Source organism: Gymnoscopelus microlampas, assembly GCF_963454915.1.
Source record: "Gymnoscopelus microlampas genome assembly, chromosome: 1".
Classification (NCBI taxonomy): Eukaryota; Metazoa; Chordata; class Actinopteri; order Myctophiformes; family Myctophidae; genus Gymnoscopelus; species Gymnoscopelus microlampas.
The window spans coordinates 1,172,501-1,194,971 of record NC_139962.1 but is presented as its reverse complement, the minus strand read 5'-3'; the positions used below and the strand labels follow the sequence as shown (position 1 = coordinate 1,194,971).

At 42.1% G+C, this 22,471-nt stretch overlaps 2 protein-coding genes and 1 long non-coding RNA gene across 4 annotated transcripts in view; 1 reads left to right on the top strand and 2 right to left on the bottom strand.

Annotated features, from left to right (window-relative positions):
- Positions 1-22,471, top strand: part of tollip (toll interacting protein) — a 31,178-nt gene that overhangs the window by 7,807 nt on the left and 900 nt on the right. For both annotated transcript variants that reach the window (XM_084063080.1, XM_084063079.1), the window contains exons 2-5: positions 176-352; positions 4,723-4,905; positions 7,262-7,453; positions 8,351-8,435. In XM_084063080.1, coding sequence (XP_083919206.1) covers positions 176-352; positions 4,723-4,905; positions 7,262-7,453; positions 8,351-8,435 — 637 coding nt within the window. The remainder of the gene's footprint in view (positions 1-175; positions 353-4,722; positions 4,906-7,261; positions 7,454-8,350; positions 8,436-22,471) is intronic.
- Positions 15,411-17,872, bottom strand: LOC311037568 (uncharacterized protein; the record flags this gene model as incomplete). The annotated part of the gene is made up of 4 exons (XM_084046782.1): positions 15,411-15,831; positions 16,086-16,181; positions 16,470-16,625; positions 16,808-17,872. 4 exons carry the CDS (start codon positions 17,870-17,872, stop codon positions 15,526-15,528), a joined length of 1,623 nt encoding a protein of 540 aa, XP_083902908.1. The 3' UTR covers positions 15,411-15,525.
- On the bottom strand, positions 20,437-21,184 carry LOC311049585. The gene is made up of 3 exons (XR_014601208.1): positions 21,137-21,184; positions 20,864-20,927; positions 20,437-20,613 (listed from the first exon to the last, which is right to left on the bottom strand). It is a non-coding gene; the product is annotated as an uncharacterized lncRNA (long non-coding RNA).

The following is a 22,471-nucleotide window of genomic DNA, read 5'->3' as shown; positions in this document are numbered from 1 at the left end:
TTACCTAACGCGTGTGTGTGTGTGTGTGTGTGTGTGTGTGTGTGTGTGTGTGTGTGTGTGTGTGTGTGTGTGTGTGTGTGTGTGTGTGTGTGTGTGTGTGTGTGTGTGTGTGTGTGTGTGTGTGTGTGTGTGTGTGTGTGTGTGTGCGTGCGTGCGTGTGTGTGTGTGCGTACAGGTGTACGTGGGGGAGCTGCCCCAGGACTTCCTGCGCATCCAGCCCACCCAGCAGCAGCAGCAGGTGCATCTGGACGCTCAGGCGGCCAGACAGCTGCAGTACGGCGGCTCCATTATGGGCGCCGTGGGCCCCGGGGGGGGGGGCAGCGTGGGCCGCCTCAGCATCACCGTGGTACAGGTGGGTACAGTACACTCTGTAGACACTAGGGGTCACTTTGGTACAGGTGGGTGCAGTACACTCTGTGGACACTAGGGGTCACTGTGGTACAGGTGGGTACAGTACACTCTGTGGACACTAGGGGTCACTGTGTTACAGGTGGGTACAGTACACTCTGTAGACACTAGGGGTCACTGTGGTACAGGTGGGTACAGTACACTCTGTAATAATAATAATAATAATAAACTTTATTTGTATAGCACCTTTCATGACATGAAATGCAGCGCAAAGTGCTTTACAGAGCAAGAATACAGTTACAGTTACAACCAATTTAACAATAAAGCAAACAAAAAATAAAATAAAATAAAAGCAAAAGCATAAAACATTAAAATAGGCAATACAGTGAGGACTTAAAAATCAACCAAAGAGTCAGCTAAAAGCAAGAGTGAAGAAATAGGTCTTGAGCTGTGCTTTAAAGCTATCGACAGAGGCTGCCTGTTTTAGGTGTAATGGGAGTTTATTCCACACTGTTGGTCCGTAAAAGCAGAATGCTGCTTCACCGTATTTTTTATATGTCATTTTAGGCACCTCGAGTAGGTCAGCACTTGAAGACCTGAGGGTCCGGTTTGGATCATGTCTCTCTAGGCAGTCATAGAGGTAGGAAGGTGCCAGACCATTTAGAGCTTTATAAACTATTAAAAGAATTTTAAAATCAATCCTAAAAACAACCGGGAGCCAGTGTAGTGAAGCTAGTACTGGAGTGATATGTTCTCTCATTCTAGTTTTAGTTAAAATTCTGGCTGCCGCATTTTGAACAAGTTGTAATCTGTCAGTTGTTTTCTTAGGCAGGCCAGAGTAGAGTGCATTGCAGTAATCAAGCCGAGAGAAAACAAAAGCGTGGATCAGCGTTTTTGCGTCGTCTAACGACAGATAGTCTCTAATTCGCGCAATATTTCTAAGATGAAAGAAAGCAATCTTGGTGACATGATTAATGTGTGCATTAAAATTCAATTCAGAGTCGATAATAACCCCCAGGTTCTTTACTGTGGTGTTACTTTCTACAGCCAGGTTACCAAGTCTACTTATTATTGATTCTCTCTGCTCACTGGAGCCAATTATGAGAATTTCTGTTTTATCCTCATTTAGCTTAAGAAAGTTCTCACTCATCCAGCATTTTATACTGGACAGACAGGTCAACAATGGGTCTAGAGCGCAGGGGTCGTCTGGAGCTACCGAAAGATACAGCTGGGTATCATCAGCATAGAAATGGAAGTTCACTCCGTGATCGGCGATGAGTTCTCCCAGTGGTAGTATATACAGGGAGAACAATAAGGGACCCAGAATTGAGCCCTGTGGAATACCAGAACAGATGTCATGTTTGTCTGAGTCAAAATTAGCTAGGCTGACAAAATAGCTTCTGCCTGTTAGGTAAGAGTAAAACCAAGACAAGGCTGTGCCTGACAAACCAATCCAGTACTCCATGCGTTGTAGTAGAATTTTGTGATCAATCGTGTCAAAAGCAGCGGTTAAGTCAAGGAGTAGGAGAACAGATATATTTTTGTTGTCAGCGGACACCCTAAGATCATTAATTACTTTTACAAGTGCTGTTTCTGTGCTATGACCTTTCCTGAAGCCAGATTGGAATTTGTTATGAACCTTATTGTTCTGTAGGAACACATCCAGTTGATGAAAGATAGTTTTTTCTAAGACCTTTCCCAGAAATGGCAGATTAGAGATTGGTCTATAATTACCCAGCACCAATGGATCAAGGTTGTGTTTCTTGAGTAACGGCCTGACTACAGCCGTTTTCAGTGAGTCTGGAAAGACGCCTGAAAGTAGAGAGCTGTTTACAATTCTTAGGATATCTCCAATCACGCTGTCTAAAACCTCTTTGAGAAACGGGGTGGGTATTGCATCCAGTGAACAAGATGATGATGTCATCTGTGATATAGTTTTACGGAGTTCCTCTTCATTAATTGTGCAGAAAGATATTAGACTTCCTCTGGAGTGATCTACATTTTTGCACCATGCACCATTTGCAGCATTTGCAGTGCTAGCAGCAGCATTCATAATACCAGCTCGAATGCTAAAGATTTTGTTTGCAAAAAAGGACGCAAACTCATCACACTTAGCTTTAGAAGCAGGGAGCGACTCCTTGTAAGCCTGGGGGGGGTTTAAGAGATGTTCAATGGTAGAGAATAAGACTCTGGCATTTTGCTTGTTGTCATTGATAATGCCTGAAAAATATGCTTGCCTTGCCAAGCGCAGTGCTTTGTTATAGGCCACTGTTGACTTCTTAAAAATCTCTAGGTGGACAGTGAGTTTGTTTTTTCTCCAAATTCGCTCAGCTCTACGACATTCTTTCTTGAGTGAGCGCATGTGCTCGTTGATCCAGGGTGTTACTCTAGAAAGTAGACACTAGGGGTCACTGTGGTACAGTAGATAGATAGATAGATAGATAGATAGTAGAGATACCAGCGAATTTTAAATTTTATGAATATATATGAATAATATATTACATTATCTTCATAATTTAAAAAAATATTTTATTTATATAGATTTTTTAATTATAATTTATGTATTTTTTATGGCTTAGTTTCAACTAAAATATAGGCTAATACTAATAATAGTATTAATAATTGTAAATGGCCATTGGTCACACCATCAGTTTGTTTTACTGTAGACTTACAGTCTCAGTCTCAGACACACGTTGATTGATTGGAAGGCGACATACAGAACACAACTAAAGATGAACAAAGTGGCACATGTCCAAAGAAGAGTTCCTCGTGGAACTACTTTGAAGATATTATCCTCTGATCTGAAGTGAACTATATTGTATAAAGCAGGGGTCTTCAACAGGGGGTCCTCAGAGTTACTACAGGGGGTCTGCCAAATCTTTGTGTGAGGAGCAAAGATTTGAGTTACAGATGTTCGCTTTAAAAAATATATATATTCAAACTTCAAAGATTTGCACAAATTTTCACTATTTTTGAATTGCCTCTCTCTCTGCCCCTCTCTCTCTCTCTCTCTGCCTCTCGCTCTGCCTCTCTCTCTCTCTCTCTGCCTCTCGCTCTGCCTCTCTCTCTCTCTCTCTGCCTCTCGCTCTGCCTCTCTCTCTGCCTCTCTCTCTCGCACTCGCTCTCTCTCTCTCTGCCCCTCTCTCTCTCTCTCTCTCTCTCTCTCTCTGCCCCTCTCTCTCTCTCTCTCTCTGTCTCTCTCTCTGCCTCTCGCTCTGCCTCTCTCTCTCTCTCTCTGCCTCTCTCTCTCGCACTCGCTCTCTCTCTCTCTGCCCCTCTCTCTCTCTCTCTCTCTCTCTCTGCCCCTCTCTCTCTCTCTCTCTCTCTCTCTCTCTCTCTCTCTGTCTCTCTCTCTCTCTCTGCCTCTCACTCTCGCACTCGCTCTCTCTCTCTGCCCCTCTCTCTCTCTCTCTCTCTCTGCCTCTCTGTCTCTCTCTCTCTGCCTCTCACTCTCGCACTCGCTCTCTCTCTCTCTCTCTCTCTCTCTCTCTCTCTCTCTGCCTCTCTGTCTCTCTCTCTCTGCCTCTCACTCTCGCACTCGCTCTCTCTCTCTCTCTCTCTCTCTCTCTCTGCCTCTCTGTCTCTCTCTCTCTCTCTCTCTCTCTCTCTCTCTCTGTCTCTCTGTCTCTCTCTCTCTCTCTCTCTCTCTCTCTCTCTCTCTCTCTCTCTCTCTCTCTCTGCCTCTCTGTCTCTCTCTCTCTCTCTCTCTCTCTCTCTCTCTCTCTCTCTCTCTCTCTCTCTCTCTCTCTCTCTCTCTCTCTCTCTCTCTCTCTCTCTCTCTCTCTCTCTCTCTCTCTCTCTCTCTCCTCTCTCTCTCTCTCTCTCTCTCTCTCTCTCTCTCTCTCTCTCTCTCTCTGTCTCTCTCTCTCTCTGTCTCTCTGTCTCTCTCTCTCTCTCTCTCTCTCTCTGCCCCCTCTCTCTCTCTCTCTCTCTCTGCCTCTCTGTCTCTCTCTCTCTCTCTCTCTCTCTCTCTCTGCCCCTCTCTCTCTCTCTCTCTCTCTGCCTCTCTGTCTCTCTCTCTCTCTCTCTCTCTCTCTGCCCCTCTCTCTCTCTCTCTCTCTCTGCCTCTCTGTCTCTCTCTCTCTCTCTCTCTCTCTCTCTCTCTCTCTCTCTCTCTCTCTCTCTCTCTCTGCCTCTCTGTCTCTCTCTCTCTCTCTCTCTCTCTGCCCCTCTGCCCCTCTCTCTCTCTCTCTCTCTCTCTCTCTGTCTCTCTGTCTCTCTCTCTCTCTCTCTCTCTCTCTCTCTCTCTCTCTCTCTCTGTCTCTCTGTCTCTCTCTCTCTCTCTCTCTCTCTCTCTCTCTCTCTCTCTCTCTCTGTCTCTCTGCCTCTCTCTCTCTCTCTCTCTCTCTCTCTCTCTCTCTCTCTCTCTCTCAGGCTAAGCTAGCTAAGAACTATGGCATGACGCGCATGGACCCGTACTGCCGCGTGCGTCTGGGCTACGCCGTGTACGAGACGCCCACGGCCCACAACGGAGCCAAGAACCCCCGCTGGAACAAGGTGGTCCAGTGCACCGTGCCCCCCGGGGTCGACTCCTTCTACCTGGAGATCTTTGACGAGGTGAGGGGTTCCACTGAACTCCATTATTACTGCTCCTCTTCAATTAGAGTTCTCAACGGGCCCGGCCCTAACCGGGCCCTAAATGGGGTCTAAATGGGCCCTAACCGGCCCCTAAATGGGCCCTAACCGGCCCCTAAATGGGCCCTAAATGGGCCCTAACTGGGCCGTCCCGAACAATTACCATAATTTTAGGCCCGAAACCCCCCAAAAACCTGGAAAAAAGGTGTCATTATGTGTTAATGTCCTCACAGTCACACATCCAACAAGCTTTGAACTGAGCAGATTGGACCTTCTGTTCCAGAGATAATGGACAAAACGTCAAAAAAACGGCCACTTTCTCTGATTTTGGACGTTTGAGGATGTTCTGGTATTCCTGGGTTGGGGTTTCCTTCAATAATAATAGGTACAAGGTGTTGTATTTTATATGGTTGTTATCGTTGCTTAGTCGCCTTTTACAACGAGGTATAACTTGTAAGGTTAATGGTGGAATGAGCAACACAGCTAAATGTGTTTAACTGTATTTTTATGTTGATATTTTAACTGTTTGGTTGCTACTATATATGTCTATGAAATTAATTCAAGGACCTCAACAGAAACAAGTCCGCAAGGACTTTTTTGGCCGGACCTTTTAGACAAAAGTATTATAAATGTAACTGTGTTGTTTTACATTCTTTTGCCTAATAAAAAAATTCAATCAATCAATCAATGCTTTGATTGATTAACCCATTGAGACCTGAAGCTGATTCTACATGTCTCCTAAATCTCAACAGTTTTCTGAAAAACGTATGTTTCTATATCAGTGGTGCTCAATCAATTTTCATGTCAAGGACCCCCAAAATGATATGTATTTGGCCGCGGAACCCCATCAAAATATTTTGTTCCAGGGACCCCCCAGAAGCAAAGATTTGAGTTAAAAATGTTCGCTTTAAAAATATATATATTCAAAGATTTGCACACATTTTCACGATGTTTCAAAAATAGCAGATATACAAGCTCATAGCGCGGCACTCGGTGCCGCGCTATGAGCTTGTAGATCTGCTATTTTTGAATAGCCCAAAGTGTAAAATAATGCTTTTTAGCTCAAATCTAAAAATGACACAGTTCCAGGTCTTAATGGGTTAAATAGTTTATTAACAGTTTGTAAATAGTACAGTGGTACGATTATAAATTGGTGATAAATGGTAACACAGATTGTTTCCACTGTGTGCAGAGTTGATTTTGACATCAAATTTTGATTTAGTTTTAGTCATAGTCTTTTGAATAAAGTTCTGTTTAGTTTTAGTCATATTTTAGTCGTCTGTTTTAGTCGACTAAATACCATAAGATTTTAGTCAACTAAATCTACAGTTGATTTAGTCGACTAAAATGTGTTTTTGTCCGTGATGCCATCGACATGGCTGATTTTACACTTACTGTAGCTGCATGCCGAAAATAGCCGATCTACGAGCAGTGAGCTTATAGATCGTCTATTTTCGGTCTGTGACACCCACGCGCACCCATTATACCTCGTTTATTACCTCGAATGTTTCACATGGGCCTGTTATAGCGCCACCAGGAGGCCGATTTGTGCAAAACCCATTTACTCCTACAGATTCTATCCAAACGTCATGTAAATCGGTACACAGTCTCTATAGTCATGTGATCAACACGGGTCTGTCCCATTTCCCATATTCCATCCTCATTGGCTAAGGTTGGCTTCCAAAGTTTGCAGGATTGGTTCGTTTTGAACAAAATTCCTCACATCATGAACACGGCGTTCATTTTCCATGAAAATTTCACACACACATTCCCACTAGGCAGAGGAAGAAATGCCACCCTTTTCACATTGGCCTGTTATAGCGCCATCAGCAGGTCTAATTTAGCAAAACACATTTGTGGAACAAAATGCCTCGAACCATGAATGCAGTGTCCGGTTGCCGTGAAAGACCTAAGAATAAATGCCACCCTTTTCACATTGGCCTGTTATAGCGCCACCAGGAGGCCAGAATAACGTACCTGACCTGGTGGAGACCTGTGCTCCGAGCAGCACTTTATCTAGTTAGTTAACCCATTGAGACCTGAAGCTGATTCTACATGTCTCCTAAATCTCAACAGTTTTTTGAAAAACGTATGTTTCTATATCAGTGGTGCTCAAACTTTTTCATGTCAAGGACCCCCAAAATTATATGTATTTGGCCGCAGACCCCCATCAAAATATGTTGTTCCAGAGACCCCCCAGAAGCAAAGATTTGAGTTAAAAATGTTCGCTTTAAAAATATATGTATATTCAAAGATTTGCATTGTGTGTGTGTGTGTGTGTGTGTGTGTGTGTGTGTGTGTGTGTGTGTGTGTGTGTGTGTGTGTGTGTGTGTGACAGAGGGCGTTCTCCATGGACGACAGGATAGCCTGGACTCACGTCTCCATCCCGGGCAGTCTCAGAGAGGCCACCGGGGGGCAGCAGTGTGGAGGCCCCCAGGGGGGCGGGGCTGTGGTGGATGAGTGGTTCAGCCTGAGCGGAAGACAAGGAGACGACAAGGAGGGCATGATTAACCTGGTGCTTAGTTACGCTGTGAGTTACACACTACTACACACTACATACACACTACATACAATATACACACTATGCATGATTAACCTGGTGCTTAGTTACGCTGTGAGTTACACACTACTACACACTACATACACTACTAGAGTCTCGGGGGGCTACGCCCCCCCTCGACCCCAGCCGCGCACGGGGCCCAGCGTGGGCACGTGTATATAGGGGTACCCAAATCGTCGGATTAAAATGTGCAAAAGTAAAAAAAAAAAAAATTAGAAGATTTTTTTTTTTAAATCCACAGGGGGTCCGCGGACCCCCTGTGGAGTGTCGGGACGCGCTGGGACCCCCGTGGAAGATGACGGACCCCTTCGGTGGTGTTATTTTTTTCATGAAGGTGGTTGCTTGTTTCTGGCGCTTGTTTTTAGAAAACCTGGCATGCCAACCCGGCATCCCAATGCCGGCCGCCTCGTGTTGTTTTGGCTCGGTGGTGCGCACGGTAAACGGTACGAAGCTGTTTCCCCTTACGTTTTGTCCCAAATGTGGCGAGTAGAATTAATTATGTTGCGACGTGGAAACTGTGTGGTGAGCAATGAGAGGTGCCCTACGCCACCCGGAAAATCGTCGCGTCCGCCGTGGCTACTGTGTTGGCGAGATGTGGTGTGTCGCGTCGGTGTTGTGTTTACTCCATTACAGAGCTGTGGCTATGGCGTCAGCGGCGCGCGGAAGTGACTTGCCGATTATATAAGTAGATGCACACTATACATGATTAACCTAGTGCTTAGTTACACTGTGAGTTACCATGGTTACTACTACACACACACACACACAGACACACACACACACACACACACACACACACACACTCATCTTGTGTATAATGTGTTGCATTGTGCTCTCTGTCGCCCTCTCCTGGCGGTGTGCTGTCAGTCGGTGCCAGCGGGCATGATGAACCAGCCGGTGGTCCTGATGCCCTCCGTCTACCAGCAGGGGGTGGGCTACGTCCCCATCGCAGGTAGGACCCCCCCCCCCCCCAAACACAACACACAGTTTCATTTCCAATTTTATCCAATCAGGACAGAGAACTCAATCAGGATACAGATTAAACAAGTGCAATTGGAAGTGATGACACTAAGAAATGAGCAGACAACATTGGAACACTATACAAATGAAGCTTAAAAATGGGTACTTTCTCCTGATTGGCTGAGATTTTGACACCTACCGAAAAATGTATTTTCTGTTTATTAAAGAGCTGGAGAGACGGGGAGACTCCTGTTACTGAACAAACACTCTATAGCAATGATTACTATCAGAATATAGTATTTTAACTAAAATAAAATATCACTTACCCTACCTTTAATTAATAAGTTAAACAAGATGTGAAAGGAGCAGCAAGTCTTTGGATCACTATATCTTTGGTTCTGAACGTTTTTCAAAAAAAGAAAAGGCCTACAGCATTATATTTTGGATTGAGCTATTTGAACATGAACCATCATAATATACACATTTTATATAGCAGGGTCATCTTACACAAATACATTAATTACCTACATTACCATTTGCGCACGCTGCGTGCGTAATGGTTTCTCAATAATCAATTGCGTTTGAACAAATTTTCTAATCAAAGGGCACTGCACAAAATTGGGTATTTCAGATTAATCTTTCATAACGTGGATCAGCTGACCTGTTAGGGCAATAAATGATAGACCACTACTCACTCACAGGAGGTTATACTGTTTAGTTAGACAGTGGATGCCGTCCGTGTGTCTAGTTGGGACAGCCGTGGGAAAGTTGATGAGTTGTGAGAATCTTGTGGTCTCCTCATAGAGCTATTCAGTTCAAAGTGGTAACGTTTTAACGTGTCCACCTCATAGAGTTAAAAATAGGTTCACCTTTATGATTAACATCGTGTTTCACCTGGATGCCATAGTAGCAGTAGCCTATAGCTGTTGTGAAGAGTATTTACGCATCTGTGTTGGATGTTTCATCTTCAAATTGCATTGTTGTTAAACTGTAGGGCAACTTGCCAAATTTACTCACAAGTGCCCTTGTAGTAGAGAGAGAGCTTGCAAAGCAGAGGATTTGAAATATGCCTGATTTGTGGTGATAATTAATGAACTGCCGTGTCATTGTCAACCGGTCAGGATGTCCGGAGAGATTTATTTTTTCCGGTCTTTGTCATAAAAAAATCGGTCAAAACCGGCAATTATGGGACTAACGCGACCTCTGGTATATCAGTGCCTTGCAAAAGTATTCACCCCCCTTGGCTTTTTTTGTGTTTTGTTGCCTCACAACCTGGAATTTAAATGGATTGTTTGAAAGTTTGCATCATTTAATTGACAGAATATGCCTACAACTTTGAAGATGTGATTTTGTTTTATTGTGAAGCAAACAACAACAAGTAGGACAAAATGAAAACGTCAATGTGCATAACTATTCACCCCCTTAAAGACGCACTGCAGTGACATTTTTGGTCATTTTATTTTGAAGGTTCAATCTGAAACGTCGGCTCAACCGACTCTAAACCAATCAGAAGGTCCCATCCCTTCAGGCTATGGGACGTTGGATCTCAATCACTTCAGCCGTGCGCAACACGGCTAGTGTTTGTTTACAAGTGAGAGAGAGACGGCCAGTGAAGCACGTTTGCTACTACCTGGCTTATTTCTAACCTATAATGTTTTCAGAGACATATTTTAGTGTGCAGATGAAGTTTAAAATGAGTAATACACTCATCTTCAATGAGATTCAAAACGGAGTATCTCTGTAATTAAAATCAGCTGTGTTTGAAGAGCGTGCAGCTATGGGAATCAAACGGGTGCATGTAATCAAGATTCATTTATATCCATGAAGGCTGCGTTATGTCATCACGCAGCACGTTTTCCTTTACAGGAAGTAATTAACTCACTGAGTGCCATTAACGTGTTTCACGTGTTTTTAGCGCTATGGCTCAACGTGCCATTAACGTGTTTCACGTGTTTTTGAAAAATTAGCATAAGTAAACAATTTTTTTTTTTTTTTTTTTTTTTTTTTTGAAAAACATGTCCAGAACCCAAGATATCATCATCTGAAGGTGTGCAGCTCCATACACTCCTTGTTTAACTTAGAACTGAAAAAGGCTGTATCTCGCTTCCTAAGCACTTTTTGTTTTCTGTGAAAAAAACTCTGGCACTGGGACAACATCATTTTTAAATATTTTTTGTTTATTCGTTTCTGTTCTTTTACATACTCATAGGTAGTAAAATTGAGTGCCAGAATTGCCAAACGTTTAAATAAAATAAAAAATTCTGGCACTCAATGAGTTAAGATTGGCTTTTTATGGACTTTAGATATAAAAATACACAAAATTTTTTTTTTTCTTCTTTTTTTTTTTGCATCTATTGTTAGGTATGCCCATATGATGACCACGGATATGCTCTAAAAGTGTGAAAAACATATTTTTCATTTCACTACACCTTTAAAGTCAGTACTTTGTAGAGACACCTTTTGCGGCGATCACAGCTGCAAGTCGCTTATGATAAGTCTCTGTGAGCTTGCCACATCTTTCCACTGGGATGTTTGCCCATTCCTCAAGGGAAAACTGCTCCAGCTCCTTCACGTTTGATGGTTTGCGCTTGTGAAAAAGCAATCTTCAAGTCTGACCACAGATTCTCCATTGGATTGAGGTCTGGGCTTTGACTAGGCCAGGGGTTTTCAACCAGTGGTCCGGGGACCACCAGTGGTCCTTGAGGGGGTTCCAGGGGGTCCCCAGCCAAATGAATAGTTAGCAACCAAATTGACCCTTATATGTCTGTAACTCTCAGAGTTAAATGAACACTGATGATGGTGACACAGTGTAGATTGGGACCCCCAAGAAATCTAAATGGTCGAGTCCCTGGCATATATTTTCAAATGGGGGTCCCTGGGCTAATATTTGTCAATTTGGGGGTCCTTGATGCGAAAAAGGTTGAAAAACACTGGACTAGGCCATTCCAACACATTTATGTGTCTCCCCTTGAACCACTCAAGTGTTGCCTTAGCAGTATGCTTGGGGTCATTGTCCTAGTCTCAAATCACTTACAGACTGGTACAGGAATATCCCTGTGTTTAGCACCATCCATCTTTCCCTCGACTCGGGCCAGTTTCCCAGTGTCCCTGTTGCTGAAAAACAGCCCCACAGCCTGATGCTGCCACCACCATGTTTCACTGTGGGGATGCTGTTCTTGGGGTGATGGGATGTGTTGGGTGTGCGCCAGACATAGCGTTTTCCATGATGGCCAAAAAGTTCAATTTTAGTCTCATCTGACCAGAGCACCTTCCTCCATACATTTTGGGAGCCTCCGACATGCCTTTTTGCAAACTCAAAACGTGCCTTCTTATTTTTTAGCTGAAAGTAATGGCTTTCTTCTGGCCGCTCTTCCATAAAGCCCAGCTCTATGGAGTGTACGGCTAATTGTGGTCCATATGGACAGATACTCCAGTCTCTGCTGTGGCACCGGCTTCGAATGCTATCAATTTATTGAATGGGAGATTATCACGTTTTATCAGACCATTGAATGGGGCGAGTAGGTGAGGAGTAGGCGATACACGGACCTACCCGCGATTTGTCAGACCATTCATTCGGCGTAATCAGGAGCTACTGACCTACTTTGGAGGCGGAGCAGTCCCCACAACAATATTTACCATTCTGTGCCTATCGGTACATAACTCCAACGGCGCTGAGTAGGCTCAGGCGAGCGTCGCACCGCTCAGGACGGCAACTCGGTCGCTTTAGCTCCCTCGGTGGTCCGTCGCGGGGCTCCAGTTTGCCTGAGACTGCCCGCCTCCGTCATGGTCCCAAACCAAAACGACCAAAACCAAAACCCAAACTATTTAAGTCATCTCCGTTGGTAGGTCAGTATGTCTTGATAACACCCAATGAATGGTCTGATAAATCGCGGGTAGGTAAGTAGGTCGCCTACTTCGCCCATTCAATAGTCTAATAAAAGGTGATAATGTCCCATTCAATGCATTGATAGCATCCGAATCAGGTGGCTGTGGAAGTCTGCAGCTCATCCAGGGTTACCTTTGGTCTCTGTGCTGCCTCTCTGGTGGGCGGCCCTCTCTTGGCAGGTTTGTTGTGGTGCCATGTTCTTTCCATTTGATTATGATGGATTTGATGGTGCTCCTGGGGATCGTCAAAGATTTGGATTTTTTTTTTTATAACCAAACCCTGACTTGTACTTCTCAACAACTTTGTCCCGGACTTGTTTGGAGAGTTCCTTGGTCTTCATGGCAGTGTTTGGTTGGTGGTGCCTCTTGCTTAGGTGTTACAGCCTCTGGGGCCTTTCAGAAAAGGTGTGTATATACTGACAGATCATGTGACACTTAGATTGCACACAGGTGGACTTCATTTCACTAATTATGGGTTGCACCAGAACTTTTTAGGGGCTTCATAACAAAGGGGGTGAATACATATGCACATGCCAATTATCAGTTCTTTATTTTTTTTAATCCTTTTTTTATCTATCTATATAATCGAGGAGTGACTTCCGCGCGCCGCTGACGCTATAGCCACAGCTCTGTAATCGAGTAAACACAACACCGACACACCACATCTCGCCAACACAGTAGCCATGGCGGGCGCGCTGAATTTACGGGTGGCGTAGGGCACCTCTCATTGCTCACTACACATTTTCCACGTCGCAACATAATTAATTCTACTCGCCACATTTCGGACAAAACGTAAGGGGAAACAGTTTCGTACCGTTTACCGTGCGCACCACCGAGCCAAAGCAACACGAGGCGGCCGGCATTGTGGGATACCAGTCGGGATGCCAGGTTTTCAAAAACAAGCGCCAGAAACAAGCAACCACCTTCATGAAAAAAACAAACACCGCCGAAGGGGTCCGCCATGTTCCACGGGGGTCCCCGCGGGTCCCGACACTCCCAGGAAAATAAAAATTATACTTTTTTATAATTTTTTTTTTTTTACTTTTGGAAATTTTAATCCGACGATTTTGGTACCCCAATATACACGCGCCCACGCCGGGCCCCGTGCGCGGCTAGGGGGTCGGGCGCCCAGACCTCTAGTATATATATATTTCTCATTTCATTTCAAAACTAAAACTATTTCGTGCAGATTCAACAAATACAATTCTGATTAAAAAACATTTAAATTACAGGTTGTAATGTAACAAAATAGGTAAACAGCCAAGGGGGGTGAAAAGCACTGTATATAAATATATATATATTTTTATATATAAGTGGTTCTTGGCAGTGAGAGAGTCGTTGTTTCTGCTCACCTCCAGCCTCAGTCACACATGTGTGTGTGTGTGTGTGTGTGTGTGTGTGTGTGTGTGTGTGTGTGTGTGTGTGTGTGTGTGTGTGTGTGTGTGTGTGTGTGTGTGTGTGTGTGTGTGTGTGTGTGTGCACTCACAAAACTATAACTAGGCTCTACTCAATTTTATTGGTGAAACATTTTTACACTCAAAAATATTGAGTAAATTCTACTGGTATGAAATCATGTAAATGCTACTTAATTAATTGAGTAAAAGTAAGCAAAATATTTAGGTAGATATTAACAACTACTATTGAGTACAATGACCTATAGAAATTGAATAGATATAATTAAATTCTTAAGTCAATACCACTAAAAAATACAAGTAAATATAATCGAATGATTTAATAGATATTAACAACTACAATTGAGTAAAATGACCTATAGAAATTGAGTAGATATAATTAAATTCTTAAGTCAATACCACTAAAAACTACAAGTAAATATAATCGAATATTAGAGTATGATTTAACAAAACAAATATCTTACATTTACTCTATTAATTTACTCGATTTAATTCATATAGTACTATTTACCCTATTCATTTACTCTAGTCTATAATTTCTATAAATTATTAAAACATTTAAATTATTTACTTACATTTTAAACATGTCTACCTTTGTATGTCAAATGAGAACAACGATTGTACAGACAATATATGTTTTTATTGTCCAAATGGAACAGTGCAACACATTCAACAATAACAGTGTGCAAAATGACATTTACAAATGTCTGCAAAAACAAAGCTTCAAGCCAATGTTCAGTAACAGGGGTCTCCCTGTCTGGAGTGAAAAGAAATTAGTTTGTTAAATAGCTGGAGAGACAGGGAGACCCCCGTTACTGAACAGTGGTTTTCAACCCCTTTCATATCAAGGTCCACTTCAACAATAATTAACTCTTAGTGTTAAGTGTTAAAGATCTGTCGATCCATTTGGTTACCAGCTCTCCATCATTTTGCTTGGGACCACCCGGTACCACCTCAAGGACCAATGGTGGTCCCCGGACCACTGGTTGAAAACCACTGCACTATGACACCTTCGATTGAACTCTGCATATGGGTAAGCAGCAGTCTAACAAACATTTACAAAGAACAATTATGAGCTCTTAAAATGAAAATCATTACCATACACACATTTTATAGCGCTAATCAATAAAGGCTGTTGACAATAACACATTTTAAATTCTAAACTTTTATGTAAACATAAACACTTTTTAACTGCACTCTTATGTAAAGTGTTAAAGATCCATAAGGATCCATTTGGTTACCAGCTCTTCATAATTTTGCTTGGGACCACCCCCTGAAGGACCGGTGGTCCCCGGACCACTGTTTGAGAACCACTGCAGTATGACGTATACACTCAACACCTTGAATTGAACATTTATAAAGGATAATAATGAGCTCTTTAAACATTACCACACATACACACATTTAATAGAGCCAATCAATAGAGGCTGTTTCAATACTTTTCCAAAAGTGTTCTTAACTTGTGTGTAAACATTAACACTTTTAAAATCTGAACTTTTATGTTAACATTAACCCCTTTTAACTGCACTGCAATGTTTAATGTAAACATTAGAATAATAGCTCCCTTCCCTTATTAAGACAATAAATGTACTTTTTGGCAGGTATAAATCAAATATCAAAATACAATGACCTAATCAATCACAAGAGTTGAGAGAGAGCTATTCCCATGACAGAAAATGTATGTTGACTTGCCACTGTTTCAACATCAAAATAAATCAACCTCCAGTGGGTATACCCACATTCAGACAGCATGTTCAGAGCATGTTTCTGATCAACAATCAGAAACTACATACGCAGACATTCTTTCAGTCTCTGAACCTTTGCTGTAAGCCGTCCAGAGTCCAGCTGAAGGAACAGCTTCTGAAACACCTCAAAACTATACTTGAGTTTCTTGGGGTACCTCAGGTCAAAAGCATAAGTCAGTCCCAGAAGATAGCAGCAGGCTCTGCTCACATCCCCGAGATCTTTGAGGACGGTGATGCCCTCAATCACGATACCGACATCTCTTGCGTCGCCTTCACCTTGGTTCCGCAGCTGGTAGATTGCCATCACCTTCTGTGCCAACTCCGCTTCCACACTGGCCGATGCATCCTGAGAATATTGTAAAGACAATTGATTAGAGCTCACTTTCAGGCTGCATGTTACCAGACAAGGACACAGATACACACTAAGCAAACCAAATTGCTTTTACACATGCATTGCAGCCTTGAGTGCATCTTGCTATTACCAAGTTGGGCTGTATGTGAGAACACAATGTCTTAATCACAACCTGATTCTCTGGACACTTTCCCATGAAACCATCCATAATCACATTAGTTTTAAAAAAAAAGCTTAATTTTACTCACTTCAATGTTCACGATCAATTCATTTGCATGTTCTCCCAGATGGTCCATTAGGCATCGGATGACGACCTCTCTGGTTTGCTGAATGGGGATTCCAGTCTGCAGATATAGCAACAATAAATTAAATATTACTTTTCATATTCAAGCAGGGTGTTTCTTTATTGCATAAACTTCAAAGGCTGGGAGACTGTCCTTAATCTTTATTAAGACTTCTAGCAGGGAATGAACAGGAGAGTATTGCACGGGATTAAGATGAGTTTAGGATACATTCATATAAAGTAATTGGTGATTGTAATTGCATTTCACAAGAGAGAAGTGTGAATGAGACAGATGGGATCATAATTAAAACAAGTATTAACTGAATAGGTAGGCCTAAATGTTTAATACCTGAAGTAGAACACTCATTTGAGCACGATGTCTCTCTCCTACAGCACCCTTCTTTGACTGGAACAGTGACAGCAGTTTGGCGGTATGGTGGTCCAACATGGCCATGAATTTTTGTTCGAGATTCAATGAGGTGATCATCCTGAATTCGGCACCGACCTGAAAGACAGAAATGAGGGATTGAGAGATAAAGAACACATTGTGAGCTTGTAGATTAGTCATTTTCCACATGTTCATGTAGAATAGATGCTAGGGTGCAACGGGTTAAATACAATGTAAGTGGCTGTTACATGCAGGACATGTCATTTTTGTTGACCAAACCAGCAATACAATTTACTCACTTGTGAAACATTAAAGAAGGCAGGCCATCTCTCCTTGAAGTCTTTGACAGACATCTGCTGGCTGATAACATCTTGTCTCCTATGTGCAAAGGTTCTGCACATCAAGTCCTTGATGACTGTGCTGTTTTTCTTCTTTGATTCCTCGATTAGTTGGTGTCGGTAGAGCTCTTGCTGTTCCTTATTGTCTCCTGTGGGATAGTCTGGGAGATACATCACTTCTCCTTTCCGTGCTTTCTTTACATTCTTTGCAGGTTTACGGTCACTAGGCCTCTTGTTCTTTAGAGTGTTGCAGCTAACCTCTGAAAATCCAAGACCGCTGAGCTTTTTCCTAAAATTGTACATCTTGTCTCTAAGAGTCACTTTCCATAAAAGCCAGCCATTACGAGATGTGTCTGTCAGACATGGGTGCTTCTTGACTAAAGCCTCTGCAACTGCTTCTAGTTCCAGGCCTGAGGGGTAGGGTTTGTAGCTGTACATGTAGTCTGCCAATTTTGCCCTAATGTCCCCGTTGATCCTAGAACTTTCGAGCAGAGTACCATTCGAGGCATATTCTTCATTGGCATTCTTCAGTACTGCCTCTGTTGGCACAGAGAAAGGTGGAATGACGATTACACTTGGCCACAAGTCCCTAGCAGGGCTTAGTATAATAGTGTCTCCCGAGCCTGATGATCCCTCGGTCTGGTCATCTGACCCCGTATCAGTACGAGGGGATAGTATAATAGTGTCGTCCGATCCTGATGCACCATCTCTCTGGATATCTGACGATGTATCACTAGCAGACACATAGCTTGTACTCGCCTGGTTATCTGGAGCAGAGAATTCAAGTACTATTGATGGAGCGATTGAAACTCTGATTGTCCCCCTGTTTCCTATCTGGTCGGTGGAATGAAGTGCAAAGAAATCACCAAAGCCTACATCCAAGTACTCTAGAGTGAAACACTCAGTGAGTCCAAACGTGTCCTTGACAGTCTTTTGCAACTCTTCTATAGTGCTGGGTATTCCTGATGGCAGTGTAAGCTTCTCACTCCGTTCTTCTATTATAACCTTCAAGGCAACCAAATCCATCTAGGCAAAACAGAAAAAATACAAGAAAATAAAATACAAGAAAAAAATATATATATTGCAGGTGTTTGACAGTCATTCTCCTCCCACCCCTAAAATGGACAAATGTGGCGCTTCAACGTAACCATGCGTTTGCCTCCCACACAATAGGCTGCCAAGGGATATGTGTCACCTAGTTCACCATGTTGTATCAGGGTCATTCTCCCAGAGTATTCCAAACTAAATGACCTAAAATGTTCATCATACTTGCCGTTAAGTAATTTCACAATGAAACTGAGATTTCTGTCAACAATAATCTGTGAAATCTCAACAAAGTCAGGGAGCCCACCAGTTGTTCCATAAGGCAAAACCATACCGGCAGCATATTTAGTTCCATGGTGTATCACAACATTGGTCAAGTTCACAGTGGTTTGTGTTGGATAAACTTTCTTGAAAGCCTGCTGTATCCCCAAATCAAGTATTTCTAATGGAAGAGCTGATATTTTAGTGACACATGTTGCAGGCTTTGCATTTGCTTGTGAATGATAAGCCATCATCCTTTGGTGCTTTGAGGCAAGTGACAGCGATATATTTATGAAGTTGTTTGTGTATCTAACAACTCTCTTAAAAAAAGAGTGTTTTGCCTCAAAGCGAAAAGTCCAGACACCAACTAAAGGACCAAATGCTCTTATCAGTTCCGGATAATGCTCCACAAAATGGTGCTTTGGAATTAATTTTTGCTCTGGGAAAACATCCAACAGTCTGCGGCGATGTTCTGATATCAATGTGTCTAGATGGCAAATTCTTTCCTCAGTAAGAATGGGGGATACTACAAGCTCAGTAATATCTTTTAAGATCATCAGAACTTGCCAAGCTGGATCATCCTGTGGTACTTTTGAACCAATAATGAAAGGTAAAATCCTTAATAATGTCCAATTTTCATGTGCATTCCCACCAATATTTTTGTTTTTTGCAAATGTTTTAGGGATTGGTTGGGGTCTATCAGTCTTATCAGTCCACTCGTAAGGAAACTTTGTTATGGACTGGTTAAGTTCTGTCAAGGTGAAATACTTGTTGCGGATGAACACATTAAGACATAGCGCCAATTCCTTTGGAATTATACCTTCAAAAAAATCATGCAAAACATCTGGTGGGTACCCTGTTACAAAATGAAAATGGCTCAATTTTTCAGTTATAGGACAACCTTTCTTCACACCAAAACAGTGTCCTTGAGCAGGATTTTCTTTTACAGACCCAACATGTAAATCATAGTTCTCTTTTGTTCTTGGTGGAAAAGCTCCAGAACACACTTCTTTTTTCTGATATTCAGAATGTTCCCCAATACAAAATCTACAGATATAGTGTCCATTAAAGCTTTCTACAAGTCCACTTAAAGAATGAGCGCCAAGATTGTCGGCTGAAACACAAAACACAGTACCTCTAATATTTCTACCAAGCTGAGGCAAAAAAATACCTTCCTTCTCCAGTGTTGAGAGGTCTTTTAAGAGAGGCTCCAGCACAGTTTCATAGCCAAATTTCTTTACGTCGTTTGCTTTACAAAGAATGGCCAAATTAATAGAAGTTAGCTGTGATCTCAGCTCAGATGGTAAATCAGCAGGTAGCCAGTACACGGCTGTGATTTTGTGTTTTTTCCGGGAAGTTCCAAGAGGGTTGCAAGTCTCAAAATCATCTACATAAAGAATAAGGGGAATACTTAACTCTTCATTAGCATGAAATTCATTTTGCTTGAAATATTTACCATCACGGAAGGATGACAACTGTGAAATGTTTGAATGTCTAGTCAATACATTGTTAAGAATGTCTTCATTTTTCAACACTTGTTGTAAGGATGGGAGAAGGGGCACATACTGAAAGCTGCGGTTCTCATCTCGATCCAAAACATACTCTACTGGCTCAATTAAACTGAAGTTTTCCTTAAAATATTTCTCCCTCTTATGCTTTGAGGAGAAGGGACCCTTTGACCCAAGGGCTACATTAAGAGGATTAGAGTGAAACAATTTGTCAACCAATTCACTGACAGTAGCTTCATCAACAGCACAGCTATTCTTAGTAAAAATATCCCCAATTAGCTTCGGAATACACTGAGTTGATGATGTGCAGATAAACTGAAGCTGTTCCACCAAATCATCAATGCATTGCCTAGAGACATTGTAGATGCTGTCCAATTTTAACAAGAGAGAACCAATATTTGTCTCAATGTCAGTTGTAGTCGAAGTAGTCTTTTCACAATCCAACTCTAAGGCATCTATGTCCTCATCATCATGAGATTCCAACAGTGGAAGGTCATTGTCATTTTCAATACAGACTGGAGGTATTGCAATCACTTCAGGCTTAAAATCTTTCAATGAATAGAATTTGTGTTTTCTACTTTTGTGTGTTGCATAAGCCTGATACGTGTTAGCTGTGGAATCACATCCATCAAAAACACATTCTATGGTTTCAAAGTTTTTCAAGTGGGAATTAATATGTTGAAAATAGTCTTTTGCATTAGAAGAGAATGAGTCACAAGTTTTACATCTGAGAGATTGCACAACTTCACACTCTTCAGTTTCGACAGTATTGTGGGTTCTATGCAAGTGTGTGCGCAGGCCAGACCATGTCTTAAAGGTGCAAGGACAGTTTAAATGAATACAGGGAACTGAATATCCATGTCCAAATGTACCGTGATTCACTCGATAATGCTTGAGAAGTGTCCCTTTTGATGAAGCCACGAATGTGCACAGCTTACATCGCCATTCCATAACCTGTAAAAAAAAGAAAAAGAAAAAAGAAAGAAATTAAAACTGATTGTAATGCTACTCTATAGATGTTCTCACCATACTCTACCATATTTACTTTACATTTCTGTTACTTCTACTCCATTAAATAAAGCATTTAACAGCTTTAGTTACATGTTACTGTGCAGATATTATTATGAAATATGGGGTTGAGCACAAAAAAGAAAAACATACATAATAAGGCTAGTTTGGTTACAGATGATGGAGCTGGACTTACTAGGCAGACAGAGATAGTTTCAACCCATAGCGTGCTTCTTTCTTGCACAGCAGTTGACTTGTGTCTATAGTAACACACACACACACACACACACACACACACACACACACACACACACACACACACACACACCATTAAACATTAGCCCATGCATGCTTTTTTTTTTACTTCTACTCCACTAAATACAGCATTTCACAGCTTTAGTTACATGTTACTGTGCAGACTGTATTATCAAATAGGGCTTTGAGCTTAAAAAAGGAAAAATAAACATACATAATAAGGCCAGGTTAGTTAGATGCTGGAGCTGGACTTGCTTCTTTCTTCCTCAGCAGTTGCTGTAGTCGTGTCTTTAAAAATATAGAAATATACACACACACACAACATTAAACATTAGCCCACGCATGCACCTTTACAACCACATTGCCACCCCAACACAGGCTTATTGTCTACCGTTTATATCGGTGGTTTCCCGTTGTGGGCGCGTACGAACCATCCAGTTTAACTTTGATAAACAAATGAAAGTTATGGAGGCGCGCGCGCGGGGGGGATTTTACCGCTTACCACGCTTTGCATCATGGCCGTTGTAGTTTACTTTCAGTGAGCCAACAATGAGACGCAAGTCAAACGAACTACACACCACAAAACAAGCCCCGTTGTCGTCACTTCCTATATCCACGCAAGTTAACATGGGAAATGTATGTTGATAGTTCTGGGTCCACCTCAGCCTGGCTTTGAGCAATTCCTCACAATTTGCCGTTTACGTCTACACAAACGTTCAGATTTCAAAATAAATGTGCTTACTGGGCTCACGGATGTTACAATATTGTATGCTCGAGCAAAATTACCCGTATTTTCCGTATTATCTAATAAAAAGTATTTTAATCCAATCGGTTGGACATTTTCTCAGACCTTTGACCATTGCTTTCAACTATGCGACCCTATCGGTTGGGAGACGTACTGCACTCTGATACATAAAACGTTTTATAGAAAATGGCCGTCGATTGGATTAAAATGTTTTTTATTGAGTATTACAGAAAGATACTGGTAATTCTGCTATAGCGTGCATTATTGTGACATCCGTGAGCCTTGGTTAAGCACTTTTGAAATATGAACGTTTATGTAGAAATAAGCGGGAAATTGGGAGGAACTGCTCAGAAGTTGAAACAGATCGTGGGGAACCGTCATGGCTACGTCTGAAGGAACGCTTTATACACCATTAAACTAAAGGCGAAATAGCAAAGTCCGCATCAACACACTGTAACACGACGCACAGGTCCATTTGGTTAAACTCTCAAGACCGCCACCCGGCCCAGAATAACTGTTAGCAGCAGACCACTGAAGTTAGTTTCACTGTGAGTTTAACTAGCAGGAAAAACTGTAAAGTAAGAAGGTATTCCTGAAATTATACCATATAAAAACGTGATATATGCTACAAGACACGGTCAATATTTAATTAACATGTACTTACCACCAGTACTGCTGCTCTCTTCTCTTGTTATTTGTTGAAACAATGGCGAAAGTCTGGACGACGGACTGACAGCAGGTACAAGAAGATTTCCCATAAAGGATAGCAGTTTGGGCGCATTTAGAATTGCGTCTGACGTCATC